The 13656-nt window shown below is 40.6% G+C and overlaps 1 protein-coding gene across 12 annotated transcripts in view; it reads left to right on the top strand.

The window, feature by feature from the left end:
• BRCA1 (BRCA1 DNA repair associated) overlaps positions 1–13656 on the top strand; it is a 62438-nt gene that overhangs the window by 38937 nt on the left and 9845 nt on the right. For 9 of the 12 annotated variants that reach the window (XM_034641123.1, XM_019792849.2, XM_034641126.1 and 6 more), the window contains 7 exons: positions 1585–1711; positions 3601–3788; positions 4923–5233; positions 7702–7789; positions 10439–10516; positions 11015–11055; positions 13460–13543. In XM_034641123.1, the coding sequence (XP_034497014.1) occupies positions 1585–1711; positions 3601–3788; positions 4923–5233; positions 7702–7789; positions 10439–10516; positions 11015–11055; positions 13460–13543 (917 nt within the window). The remainder of the gene's footprint in view (positions 1–1584; positions 1712–3600; positions 3789–4922; positions 5234–7701; positions 7790–10438; positions 10517–11014; positions 11056–13459; positions 13544–13656) is intronic. The other 3 variants (XM_034641127.1, XM_034641125.1, XM_034641132.1) reach the window with 1 other exon arrangement.

Genomic DNA, 13656 nt, shown 5'->3' with positions numbered 1-13656 from the left:
TTGAGGTATCGAATCCAACTCAGGTTAGTTTAATTTCTTTGTAGTTTGAGCCCTATTGTATTGAAAAGAGCGGGACACCTGAGTGGCTGGGTCAGTTAAGCATCTGACCCTTGGTTTCGGTTCAGGTCATGGTCTCGGAGTCCTGGGACTGAGCCCCATGGGGCTCTGCGCTCAGCTTGGAATCTGCTTGGGATTCTCTCCCTCCGTCTCTGGCCCCCCACCCTCCTCTCACATTCTCCAGCGTTTGCATGCTGTCTCTCAAATAATAAATAAAGTCTTTAAAAAGAAAAGAACAATTCATATGCCAGATGTTTAGACAATGGAATGACTTTAATATCTGTGTTTGTGTCTGAGGCTCCTCCCCCACACACACCCTTTCACTTTTTTATTTTAACCCTTTCCAGTGGTTAATTCTGTTTGGTGTGATTCCTTAGAGACTACACATTACCTTTTATCAATTATCACTCTGTATTTAGGGGGAAATGATACACAGTTGAAAGAAAAACCTGCTGGTTCACTGTAAGAGTGCTTGCTTTCAGCAGTTGGGAGTTCCTGTGTTCCTAGAAACGCACAGGTCCAGAAAAAATAGGCATAAAGGAAACTAGAAATAATGCATTTGAGGAATAACTCAGGAGATCAGTGATTATTCCCCCCAGGTTACCCAGTGACTTCAAAAACAGTTTAATTAGTATAGCCTTTTGTTTAAAATTTTCTGCCTTGACTTACTAATAAAAGCTCAAAATAAATTATAGTCGTCAGTGACTTTTTAATGGGTAGAAGACATTTCTAATTTTAAGTGTTTGTTTTTGCTTTTTAAAGATTTCTGCCTTGAAGGCATTTCCTAGGAAGCAGTGGTACAATAATACATTTGGAGGAATTAATAAATAAAAAGGACGCACTAACGTGCCAGAACTTTGCCTTGGGTCTGTTGTGTGTGTTTTCCTTTTCCTGTGCCGTTTCATCAGCTGTTCCATAGATTCCTTCAAGGTTCCTTATCAGTCAGCACCTTGGTTTTTGTGTGTGTTGGTTTTTTTGGCTTGTTTTTTTCTGAGTCATTGAAAATGGGAAGCAAGATGTCACCTGTTTTTTTCTTTCTCATCTGACCGCTCCCCTCTTATTTCCCCACACGTGCAAAAAGTTCAACCCCCATCCTCTGCAGTCTTTGATGTGGAGGCAGTAGGGAATGTGCTTTGTGCTTTCCAGTACTTTCTCTTTCCTGCTGTCTAAGGGGATTTCAGAATAATTTATTTTGCTGCAGAGATAAAAATTCATTTCCTATTCTTGTTTCCTTATCATTCAGGGCCAAAAAATGTATGTTTTTTCCCAGCCCCGTCTCCGCCGGGTATCTTCATTGACTCCGTCCTGAAGTGTTTCCTTTCATTGTCCCTACGATTTTTGAGTCATTTAGTTTCACCTGGTGCTGCAACACTTAGGTCTACAAAATTTTGTCTGATATACTTGTTTAAAAACCAATTTGATTGTCACAGGTTGCTGCTTTCGAAAAAATCGATATCCTCACCCGAATTATCACCATCAGGACAAAGCAGTAAAGTAGATTTCTTTGTTTTCTCATCCCATTTCAAGCAGTATTAACTTCAGAGAAAAGTAGTGACTATCCTATAAGCCAGAATCCCGAAAGCCTTTCTGCTGACAAATTTCAAGTATCTCTGGATAGTTCCACCAGTAAAAATAAAGAACCAGGAACAAGAAGGTAAGACGTAATACATGTCAAGTTGTAGTCTCTAAGTAACATCCTTACTTGTATTGAACTCTTATTATTAAATTTTTTTCACCATCCTTTTTCTAGTTTTTTTGTAAAGAGCCATTTCTAACCTCTCATTGCTCTAGGACACTTCTTTTGTTTAATTGCACGTAGGTTTTCTGGATCTATACAAGGCATGAGCTACGAGGTGAGAAATGCACAGATCTGTCCCTTTTGAAGGGCAGAATAAAACGTTGAACTGAAACCTCAACAAGCCTGGGAGCTGAGGTAGACAGGCAGCCTTGGCCCTGATTGAAGTTTTGGCCTCTTTAGAAAAAGTTTAGCTATTGATTGACCCCAGGAAAAGTCAGACTATCTTTCGGGGATGTCTATGCAAATCATTATTGAGATAAGACTGTGTAGCACTTCATATTTTCAAAAGTACTTTATCTGCTTCCTCATTGGATCTTTACAGTACTGTAAGGGTGAAAGGACAGGTTGGGGCTGTTCTTCCTATTTGAAAGTTCAGGACAGAACCTCAGAGCCATCGCAGGCCTGCATCTCACCACTCTAGGAGGGAAATAGAATTCGTATTTATTGAGATCCTACTGTGTATACATATACTTTTATTTTTTATTTGTCTTCCTGAAAATAGTGACAAGTTGTCGATAATCTAATCATACTATCTTTCAAGCCTCTTGAACTGATATATTTTTGAGGCTGGGAGACTGACATTGTGGCTGTGAGAGAATGCAAAGATCTGGCCTCCATAAGCACTGGCCCATGTTTAGAGGGAATGACTTCATTGCCATCAATTGAGCTACCATCCATTTAATATTTACACTAAATATTCCTATACCTTCTCCTCCTCCCCAGTGTACCCTATAGAGACTTCTAGTAAAGAACCTGCATATTGGGGTGCCTGGGTGGCTTAGACAGTTAGGCGTCTGATTCTTGATGCTTTATTCATACATATACGAAAGAAAAAAAAAAAAGAAACTACACGTTGATTAAATGTCCTCTCTCTACTAGACTGCCTGAGAGTGGTGATTGAGGTTTTGCTCATCTTTAATGCACAGGGCTTACTTTTATTGCCTGACTTGTAGTAAACACCCAATAATTGTTTAATAGACAATTATTTGATGTATTATAATTAATATTATTATGTTATAATATCTTATTATATAATCCATTATAATAGATTGTATATTATAATAATTGTATTTGATTATTTAATAGCCGTTGTTTATTATTTAAAGGAAACTATAACTAATGCATTTGAGGATGAATTCCTCAAATCTGTTAAGTATCCTTTAAATAAATCTGTTGCTAAGTATCTTATTCTGCAAAGCCCTAAACACCGGAAAGAGTGGAGGACGGAATCACTGGGCGCATATGCTCTTCTGACAGTACTTTATAGCTGGCTTTTGTTTTGAGAATGGCTTTGGATCTTGAAAAGGCAGGAGATAGGGATGTTTCTATGAATTCTGCTAAAATTGGGCAGAAAGAATGAGTGCAGAAATGTCAAAATTAATCAGCTTTCTATTTTCATGAGAGATCTGATTCTAATACATGCATTTGGACTCAAGTGGAAGAGCAGATAGAATTTGATTGAGTGGCAGTGGAGAATTTGGTGAAATTTGCTGACATGCTTTTAAACAGCTGAGAAATGTCCTGCCTCGGCTCAGGCCCTAAGGGGAGCTGTTATATGTCAGCCCTGACACGTTGGCAGGCTCCATGAATCCAGACTTCTGGGCAGTCACTCGGGTTCTTTTTCGCTAGTCATTCCCCATCTCCCTGACAGTGAGCTGCTCCACTTTCACATCCGCTGCCCAGGAAGTATGATGAGTCCTTTCACAAACTGTGGTGGTGTGTTTCTCCCTTCATCCTTCTTCTAGGTCTTCCCCTTCTCCATCCCGGTTGTTAGATACCAGGTGGTATGTGCACAGCGGCCCAAGGAATCTTCAGAACAGAAACTGCCCGTCTCAAAAGGAGCTCATTAAGGTCGTCAGTGTGGAGGAACAAGCACCGACTAAGTCAGAGGCGCAAGAGGTCGTGGAGCAGTCTTTGCCAAGACCAGATCTGGGTAATATTTCATCTGCTCTAATGGAGAAAACACTTCTGTTTTACTTTGAATCTGACCTAAAGATATTTTGGCTAATTAACTTTTCAGATGTCTAGCATGTCTAGTCTATAATGAATGCTTCTCTTATACTTAAACCCATTTTAGAAAAATAGCTTGAATATTAATCCAAATTTACATGAAAATTATTGCAGCTCTTAATCTGTCTTTACTGGTTTAACTCTAACAGTTTTGAGGATGGGAGAGTCTTGTGTGCTCTAAATATTTTATTTCAACTGTTAAGTAAGAATTCTAGGGCCCTAGGGGTGCCTGCCTGGCTCAGTCAGTAGAGGGTGCAACTCTTGATCTTGGGGTCATGAGTTTGAGCCCCACATTAGGCATAGGGATTGCTTAAAAAAAAAAAAAAAGTAAAAAATAAAGAATTCTAGGGCCCTAGAATAAAGTTTTCAGCCTGTCCTTTATTGAAAAATGAGTCGAATCTCCAAAGTAAGCTCTTATTCTATGAATTAATGAATATAAATGACTATGCATTTTAAGCCTTATAAATCACTTTAAATGAATGGTGTGTTTTATGGCTTATAAATCAAAGTTTCAATCAGTAAAGAAAGTTTTAAATTAGTCCTCAAAAACACATTGTCATAAGAGGTGCTCTTTGGTACTAAACGTCGTATTTGGCCGTGTTCATTAAGGTCATTTTAGGGATCTCACGTGTTCTCTTTAGCTGTGCTTACTTCCTGATGGAGTGACGTTCTCTGAAGTGTTTCAGGAATGGTCTTCTATTTTTAATTTGGTAATGATATCTGATGATTTATTAAGTCAAAAAGACAATGATATCATCATGGATAAAGAAAAATCGAGTATTTGTCTAATTTTTCAAAATTGTTCTCCTTCCTTACAAAAGTACCTTGTTCTTTACGGTCATTATTAAACAGTTGGAGAATATAATATAGGTAATAAAAAATTTCAAAAGAATATTTAAAGTTACTTGTATTCCTGTCATTAGCAATAAAATGCTGCTATATTTCTTTAGTCAGTTGGCTTAAACTTTTATTTTTAAAATATAGAATCATGATGAATAGTATTTGTAATTCAAGATTCGTCGTCGTCTGGGTTAACTTCTTCCCCTGTGCCTTTCAGAGGGAACCCCTTACCTCGAGTCTGGAATCAGCCTCTTCTCTGATGACCCTGAGTCTGATCCCTCTGCAGACAGAGCCCCAGAGCCAGCTCATGTTAGCAGCATGCCAACTTCAACCTCTGCTTTGAAATTACCCCAATTTCAAGTTGAAGAATCAGCCAAGAGTACAGCTGCTGTCCATGTTGCTAATACTGCTGGGTATAATAAGAGGGAAGACACTGTGGGCAGGGAGAAGCCAGAAGTTATATCTTCAGTAAAAAAAATCAACGGAGCAATATCTATGGTGGCATCAGGCTTAACCCCAAAAGAATTTGTGAGTGTATTTATGTATCTCCCTAACGACTGAGATTTCTTAACAAATTACAACTAGTTTTAAGTAGGTACTAGCAATGAATAACCTATAGGGAGAAATCTAGGAACCAAGAATGATTATATGTAATCTAATTTCCATTGCTAATTTCTGAAGATTGGGACCTAGATAAAGCTGTAGCATGCACTATTTTGTATATATTTACTTAAAATAATTATTAAACATTAACAGAAAGGTTCTAGCTTTGGGTATAATATAGAGCTTTTTAATTTTAATTTTTTTTCTGAAAAAGCAAGTAAGTATAGTTTTAATCCCCAGAGGAAACACCTTGGTTTATGTCTGTGTGCTTACGAGCATAATTAACTAAATCCAAATTGGTCCCAAGCAAATGGCCAGATAGTAGCATTGCTCCAGTGTTTGTCTTTATCCTGGCTTGTAACCCAGTTATTCAGTAGCCTGCTCTATCATTTCTGCCCTACAGCACCCCTTCCCTATTAGGATTTGACATGTCCTTGAGCCCCTGGTGCCAGAAATAGGATTTGTTTCACATTGTAGAAAAATATCCGTTAAAATATTAAGACCACTGAAATTTTGTTTCTGCTTGGGCAGAGTGTAGATTTTAGACATCATAGGAAATTGACCTCCCAGGGTAGTTAATCACCATTGGTATCCTTTCATAATAAAGTAAGTTGAACGAATATTTCTTTAAAATCGTAAGATAACACACCAGCGTATCAAATGGATGCAATCATGGGTGCCATTTATTGCACACCAAGAGATGACCCAGTCCTTCTTAAGTATCTTTCTTAATATATCCTTCCTAGAACCATTTCTCCTCCTCTCTATAGGTAGTGGCTCAGGGGCCAAATGTATCCCACTACTAAAAGGGCAGAGAGTTGGGGCGCCTGGGTGGCACAGCGGTTGAGCGTCTGCCTTCGGCTCAGGGCGTGATCCCGGCGTTATGGGATCGAGCCCCACATCAGGCTCCTCTGCTGTGAGCCTGCTTCTTCCTCTCCCACTCCCCCTGCTTGTGTTCCCTCTCTTCACTGGCTGTCTCTATCTCTGTCAGATAAAAATAAAATAAAATCTTTAAAAAGTAAATAAATAAAACGGCAGAGAGTAACCTGTGTTTGCCCTAGTAGATAGAGTGAATAAATTCTCATCAATAACGCTAGAATTCCCATCTCACAACCATGCGCCCAGATCAGCTGTCTGTTCTGAAAATTCATACCTTTGTCTGCTTCTATTGCTCTTGGTCATTTGCCTGTACATCTAGAATTCCCTTTTATTCATTGAAAATTAGCGCTCCCCTTTCCTTTGTTTTGTGAGTTCAGCTTTTCCGAGAGGCTAAAATGATCTAATCTTTTCTTGCCGTGGACAACTTGGAGCTGCAGATTAGACTGTAAGTGACTTGGGTACGTGTTGTCTTTAGGCAAGTCAAGAGGAAAACTTTTCGGTTCCATTCAGAGTTGCTGAAGTGTGGTAAATTTATTATGAAAGCTGCTGACTGTAGTACACATGATTAATTCCAAAGCCCATATTAAGATGATCTTTTCAGCAGTTGCTCTTCTAACTGAACACTGTTTCAAGGCTGGGATTTCAGCAATTAATCAGTTCAGAATTGCTAATGATCCTGGCAGAGGGCAGTGGCAAAAGGGGGAGGATGTCATTAGCTTCTCTAGCCTCCCTTTTGCAGTGCCCTGTGGCAGTAAGGAGCAAGGCAGCTTGAAAGAAAGATGACTGGTCTCCATTGCAGTATTGTACAGTGCAGAAATATTGGCATGGGTGGTCATGACTAGTACATGATGGCCCTTGGGAAGCAAAGCTGTTTACCAAACAGTAGCTACTGATGATGTCAACTGTGTCCATAATGGATCTGGTTAATCCCTTTTACTGCCTATTGATTTTTATTTGGTTGATAGATTATAGCTAGAAGGCTGTAGCTTTCTTTTGGGAAGCATCTGAGTCTCCTCCAATCCTTATCGTTAAGAGGAATTGATAGTTTTTGCACTGACCTTTAGAAGCATCTTGACTTGAATGTTTTGTAACTATCAGAGGGTTGAACCTTGTTTTTCAGCCACATCCATATCTGTGGCATAACTTTCTGAATAGGCTGGTTACCTCTTGGCTTATAAAGTGTAGGCTGATAAATCTAAATTATAGTCGAGTATCACTCTGCCAAGAAACTGTTTTAGGGAATCAGATGATATCTGCTATTAAAGGGAAAAATTATTATTTTGAATCCTGGGTTGTAATTCCATGTCTGTGAGTACAGACTATTTTAGAATGTTTTCCTCTGATTTCTACATAATTTTTATTAAATTACTATTTATTTTGGGCCTTCAGGCCTGTTTGAATAAAAGGGATGTACCTTTTGTGAGGAAAATGGAGAGTCAGAGCTGGGGTAACTAACAGCCTAAGCTGTGTACTAGAGGTAATTTATTATAATGTAATATTTCATTTGATTTCAGATGCTTGTGCAGAAGTTTGCCAAAAAACACCACATTGCTTTAACGAATCAAATTTCTGAAGAGACTACTCACGTCATCATGAAAACAGGTACACCAAGAGCCTTATAGAGCATGGTGCATCCTTTGCATAAAACTACATGAAGAAATGGGAGAGTTTGTTAAGCAAAGCATGGATGACAATCTTCCAGCAGTCGATCAGTTATTTATGAAAGAAAAATAATAGTTTGGCTATGTCCTGACCCCCTTTTCTTTGGGTTAAGATTTGGAGAGTAGTGAGCCAGAACGGCGAGCCACTTCTAGTCCATCCTGCCTAGACCACACTGTGTGAAGGGCTGTCTGATAAGGCAGAGCCCAAGTCCTGGAGGAACACAGGGGGCAAAGAGGGGAATGAAGCGACTTTGCACTCAAAATCCGGGTGGTTGGAAACGCCAGCTCCATGTCCACTCCATGTCCTAGCTCCACTCACACACCCGGATTGAGTGTGGTTGACAGTTTTTCAGGAAGCAAGTCCACTGTCCGCTCTGAGGTAGCCTAGTGTATGAACCAGGAAAAAGAGAAGGGGAAAATTCATTTGTCCTACACCTTCCTCTTTTTCAATCTTAATTATGGCTTGTATGATCACGGAGACCCCAGAGGCTTTTAGCTTAAATCTAAGTAAACATCTCAGGGCTGCTGAAAAAGCTCATTTGAAATTGGGCCTTATGAACATAAGCCTAGTGTCCAGAGCAAGCGAAGTGCAGACTCTGACCCCCCACCCCGGCTGTATTGTCTGCGGGAGCGACTGCCCGGAAGATGATGTGCTCTGCTTTGAGCACCGTGCTTTCTTCTGACTCTGGGCACTGACAAACTAAACTAGAGTGTTTATCCAGACGTGGATGACGAGGATGGGGGACAGGCATTCAAAGCAGCGTCATTTGAAGAACAGAGGAAGGAATGAAACACTGAAGGCAACGAGCCAGCTGTCTTCCAATATTCAAAGAGCTGCTTTCTGGAAGAGGAGGTGGATTCCCTTGTTGGGCCCCAGAAAGCAAAGAGCAGTGCATGCGGCACACAGAAGATGAAGACTGTAGTTCAAGTCTTAAAACCTTTCGAGTGAAAGTGACTCTCCGGAAGTACGGTGGTTCTCTCCAGGATGTTTCTGTCGTGTGGCCTCTGGCGCTTGAGCGTAGGGGTCCACGCTCCTTGGCAGGGACGTGGTGCCTTCGAAACCTCTAAGATCTTCGGTTTCTGAGGTGCAAAGACTGTACCACAGGGTCAGAAGATAAGGCTCACAGGAATCAGGTGCCAGGAGAAGGTACTTTGAACTAAGTACTGTTTTAGAGATGAGCGTCGTTGAAGTTTAATGTATCTGAAGCTGTAGTTTGGGATCAAAGCTGCTGAAAGGCGAAAAGAAAACTTTAAAATGCAAATTAAAGTTGTTCAGTCTTTATTTTTATTTTTATTTTTTTTTTTTAAAGATTTTATTTATTTATTCGACAGAGATAGAGACAGCCAGCGAGAGAGGGAACACAAGCAGGGGGAGTGGGAGAGGAAGAAGCAGGCTCACAGTGGAAGAGCCTGATGTGGGGCTCGATCCCATAACGCCGGGATCACGCCCTGAGCCGAAGGCAGACGCTTAACCGCGGTGCCACCCAGGCGCCCCTAAAGTTGTTCAGTCTTTAAACAAAGGCGATACAACATTGGCTACTTTTACACTAAAAATGAACTAAAATAGAATTCTGAGTTTAAAGTCTATTACTGAGGGGCGCCTGGGTGGCACAGCGGTTAAGCGTCTGCCTTCGGCTCAGGGCGTGATCCCGGCGTTATGGGATCGAGCCCCACATCAGGCTCCTCCGCTATGAGCCTGCTTCTTCTTCTCCCACTCCCCCTGCTTGTGTTCCCTCTCTCGCTGGCTTCTCTATCTCTGTCAAATAAATAAATAAAATCTTTAAAAAAAAAAAATAAAAAAATAAAGTCTATTACTGAATCAACTTTTACAACAGTTTAAAAAGCTTTAAAAATTGAAGAAAGAAAAAAGTTTTTTTTTTAACTCGTGAAGAATTCTGGGAGAGAAAAATGGCTATTGCTTCCACTGGCAGATGGCCTACTGTGTTTAAGATTTAGTTAAATCCATTTCTCCCGTTTAAAACTAAGTGTTCTTTCTTCATTTTGCTTAGTTCTTCAAAGGGGGCCTTTGAAACGCTACGAAAAAACAGAACTGATTCTTCAGCTACTGCTTTCTGAAATACGTAGAAAAGAGAAAAGCTGTGAAAATAGTCTCGTTGCCTGGCCCTCTCAGGGAAATTAGGAATTGAGTTAGGACTCCCCAGCAGACGTTCGAGGGATGAAACTTTATCACTTACGTGGACATTTCAGATTCAGGATTTCACGTACTCGTGTCCTTTCGCATTTTGCCGTCCAGTGACATAGACCTTCCCCATCCTCGTGTATCGATACTACTGACGTGGGGAATTTCTTGAACGCAGTGACAGACATCTTGAGCGCCTAGAAGATAGAGCAGACCTTTCCTATGGTGTTAACCTCGTGTCAGCCTCTTCCAGACTTCCAAAGATGCACACTTGCTGGTTATAATTAGGGATGCTTCCAGCCTCTGAGTCTATCACCAGGGCTGTTGGAATCATCAATCCGGATTGATCTCAAGTGGCATAAGGAGCTGAGGACACTTTAGCTTCTTACAGCAGAACTTCCTGATTTTTGTTTTCAGCTTCTAATCCTTTGGATGTTTTTCATCCTGCAGATGCTGAGTTTGTGTGCGAACGGACGCTGAAATATTTTCTGGGTATCGCAGGAGGAAAATGGGTAGTTAGCTATTTCTGTAAGTACAATATAATATCTCCCCTCCTCCCTTTAACACCTCAGAATTGCATTTTTACACCTAACATTTTTTAACACCTAAGGTTTCTGCTGATGCTGAATCTGAATTACCAAAAGGTCTTTAATGGTAACACTCAACTAGCTTTATCTTGAATGCATATCTCTTTGTTTGAATAAGCTGGTGATGTTGGGGAAAATGGATTTCTTTTTATAACTAATAGGACCTAATCTGCTCCTAGCAAAGTTAGCACATAACTAAGGATTTATTTAATACCAGGCAGAAATCCATGTGCAGCAGGCACTTTCATAATGTTTAAATTAAGCCAGCACTGTGTCTCCAGAAGAAAATCTTTTAGGGAGCTACGGCCTTATAGAGAGAGGACCTCTACTCAGTGTTCTGCCATCTGCGCTGTTGCCCGAATCGCTTCCCCGTCCACCTCCATGAAAAGAGCACCTTCTTCTGCCTTTGTGTGACCTGTCTTTTCTGTCATCTCTTTAGGGGTGACCCAGTCTATTAAAGAAAGAAAGATACTAGATGAGGTACGTACTCTGTTACAAACGAATCAAAAAGACTTGGTGCCGCTGAGTCACAGAATCACTGAACGCTTCTCTGCTTCCTTGCTTGTACTGCTTTCCAAAGACTTTCCCTGACAATGTGAATCATCAAGAATTGCACAGAGCAACCCAGAAAGTTCTGTGTTCTCACTCATTTGTTCAAGTTTCAGTAGAAACAATCCTTTGCTCAGAGGAAGGAAAAGGAATTTATAAAGCGGAAAGAAAAGATTCATAAGCCTGAGAAACAGGCCCACCTGATCTCACGTGCATCGACCCTTGTAGAAAACTCTTGTAGAAAACTCGTTCGTTGTCCAGAGTCTTCCAAGGAAAACCCTTCGTATTAATATGCAAATGTATGTGCTTAAAATTCAGAGGCCTTCAAAGAGATGTTACTTTTATGATCCTGAGAACAGTGAGGTAAATAAGACAGAGCGTAGGAGGAGGAATAATTTTAGAACAGAGCCATCTAAGAGCTGCTGTTGACAACAGATCAGGCAAAATAAAATTAGCAAAAGCAGTTTTAAACTACTATGCTCTATTCAGCATATTCATAATTAATCAAGTGATGTTTTTGTTGGTTTTAACTTTGATTCCGTGACCTAATATAATCCTGCTCTTGGGGAACAGGAATACAGCCGCAGATAAGACTGGTGGGTCCCTGCTCTGCTGGGATTCCTGTTCTATTGAGGGAAGACATACAATAAATAAAGATGCATTTAAAATACCAATAAAAGGGGCACCCAGGTGGCTCAGTTAGTTAAGCATCCAACTCTTGATCTCAGCTCAGGTTTTGATCTCAGGGTTGTAAGTTCAAGCCCCGTGTTGAGCTCCACACTGGGCGTAGAGCCTACTTTAAAAAACCAAACAAAACCAATAAATACTATGGAATAAAAACTTAAAAAAAAAAAAAGAATGATAGTAGCCGGATAATTAAAAATAAATAAATACATACATACTTACTTACCGTGGAGAACTACACAGAACAGACTAGCTACTGACTGAGGTTGACTACCTAGGGACACCAGGGAAGGCTTTCTGAAAAGCTTGAGCTGAGACCTAAAAGACCAAGAATTGGCCTGGGAAAATGTAGGGAACAAATGTTAACAGGCAGAAGAACAGCAAGCATAAATGTCTTGCGGTAGGAATGAGTTTGGTTTATTAATTAAAGAAAAATAGGCCAGTATAGCTGGAGAGCAGCAGTTGGGGAATTATATGTAGGGAGCAGTGGTTGGACCAGGGGTTGGAGAAGGTCATGGACAAGGGCTAGATCAGGTAGGATTTGGTGGAAGTTGTGGTAAGGAATTTGAATTCTATTTGCAGGGTAATAGTGGCATGGAGATGGTAAGAAGAGGTTGGTTTGAGTTATGTTTGGAGATATGACCTGCTAAAGGGTTAAATTTGGAGGATGAGGTAAATTTAGGGAGGCATTGAGGGGCTAAGGCTTAGGTTTTGGGCCTGAACAATAGGAGTGGATATTAGTAATAGTAAATCAGATAAGGAAGACCCAGGAGAAGCATCCTGAGTGGGAGCAGAACGGGAGGCAGGAGCAAAGTCAAGAGCTCTGTTTTAGATGTGTGAGTTTGGGGATTTATAGTAGACTTCCAGGTAGAGAGCTTAAGTAGGCACGGGGGTGCAATCAGGACAAGGAATTTGAGGGTCAGCTTCAAATAGGTGACATTTTTAGCACTAGACTTTTCTCACTCAAGTGTCTACGAAACATTAAGTGTTCTTTATTCTAATAACAGCCTATGGTGATGTTCATGACTGTCTTCCCTACAATCGAGTTTCGATCAGAATTATTCCTAAGCATTCTTCCCCAGAATTCTCCCAAAAGCTCTAACCTCCGCAGTCCCATTATTCTTGATTTCCTCATCCTTGACCAGTCAGAACCAGTGATTTTGAAAAAGCGCTTTCTTTAGTGTGTTAATGTATATTTTATCATTTTGGTCTCATTAGCTGTAAATCTCTCGATGGAAATCTGAGAAGCCCTTATTTCTTTAGATGGTAACATGCAATTGATTTAAGAGATCAGGAATTCTCCAGTTTCCTTTTTAACAGCACAGTATTAACAGTTTAATCTCAGTGCTAACTGAATGTTTTGAGAAAAGACAGATGTTGAAAATTAAAAAACATTAAGTCCCGATGAGGTGAAAAGCCAATTGTTCATTTCTACCCACAAAGATTTGCTTCAGCGAATTGATTTCAGCAGCTGAGATGCTGGTCATTTCATTCAATCCACCAGAAAGAATGATTTTTTTCGGGCAGGGGCGAGGTTGTCAAAATTCTGCCTGGCAGTACTGAATTCCTTAATATGATGTATCTACTCTACTTCCATTGAAGGAGGCTTCTCTTTCTCTGATCCCTGTGGTTTGCCTTGGGTTTCTTCCAGCATGATTTTGAAGTCAGAGGAGATGTTGTGAATGGAAGAAACCACCAAGGTCCGAAGCGAGCAAGAGAATCCCAGGACAGAAAGGTAAAGGCCCACTCTGCCATGTTGACATGGCACCCACCACGCTGCATTCCAGTCCCCCCGTGGAGATGGTCTCATGCACCTGTAAGGGGCATCGCATCGTCACTGCTAGAGCA

Source organism: Ailuropoda melanoleuca, chromosome 13 (genome assembly GCF_002007445.2).
Source record: "Ailuropoda melanoleuca isolate Jingjing chromosome 13, ASM200744v2, whole genome shotgun sequence".
Lineage (NCBI taxonomy): Eukaryota > Metazoa > Chordata > Mammalia > Carnivora > Ursidae > Ailuropoda > Ailuropoda melanoleuca.
Note: the sequence above shows the minus strand (reverse complement) of the source record. Positions and strands in the feature narration are given on the sequence as shown.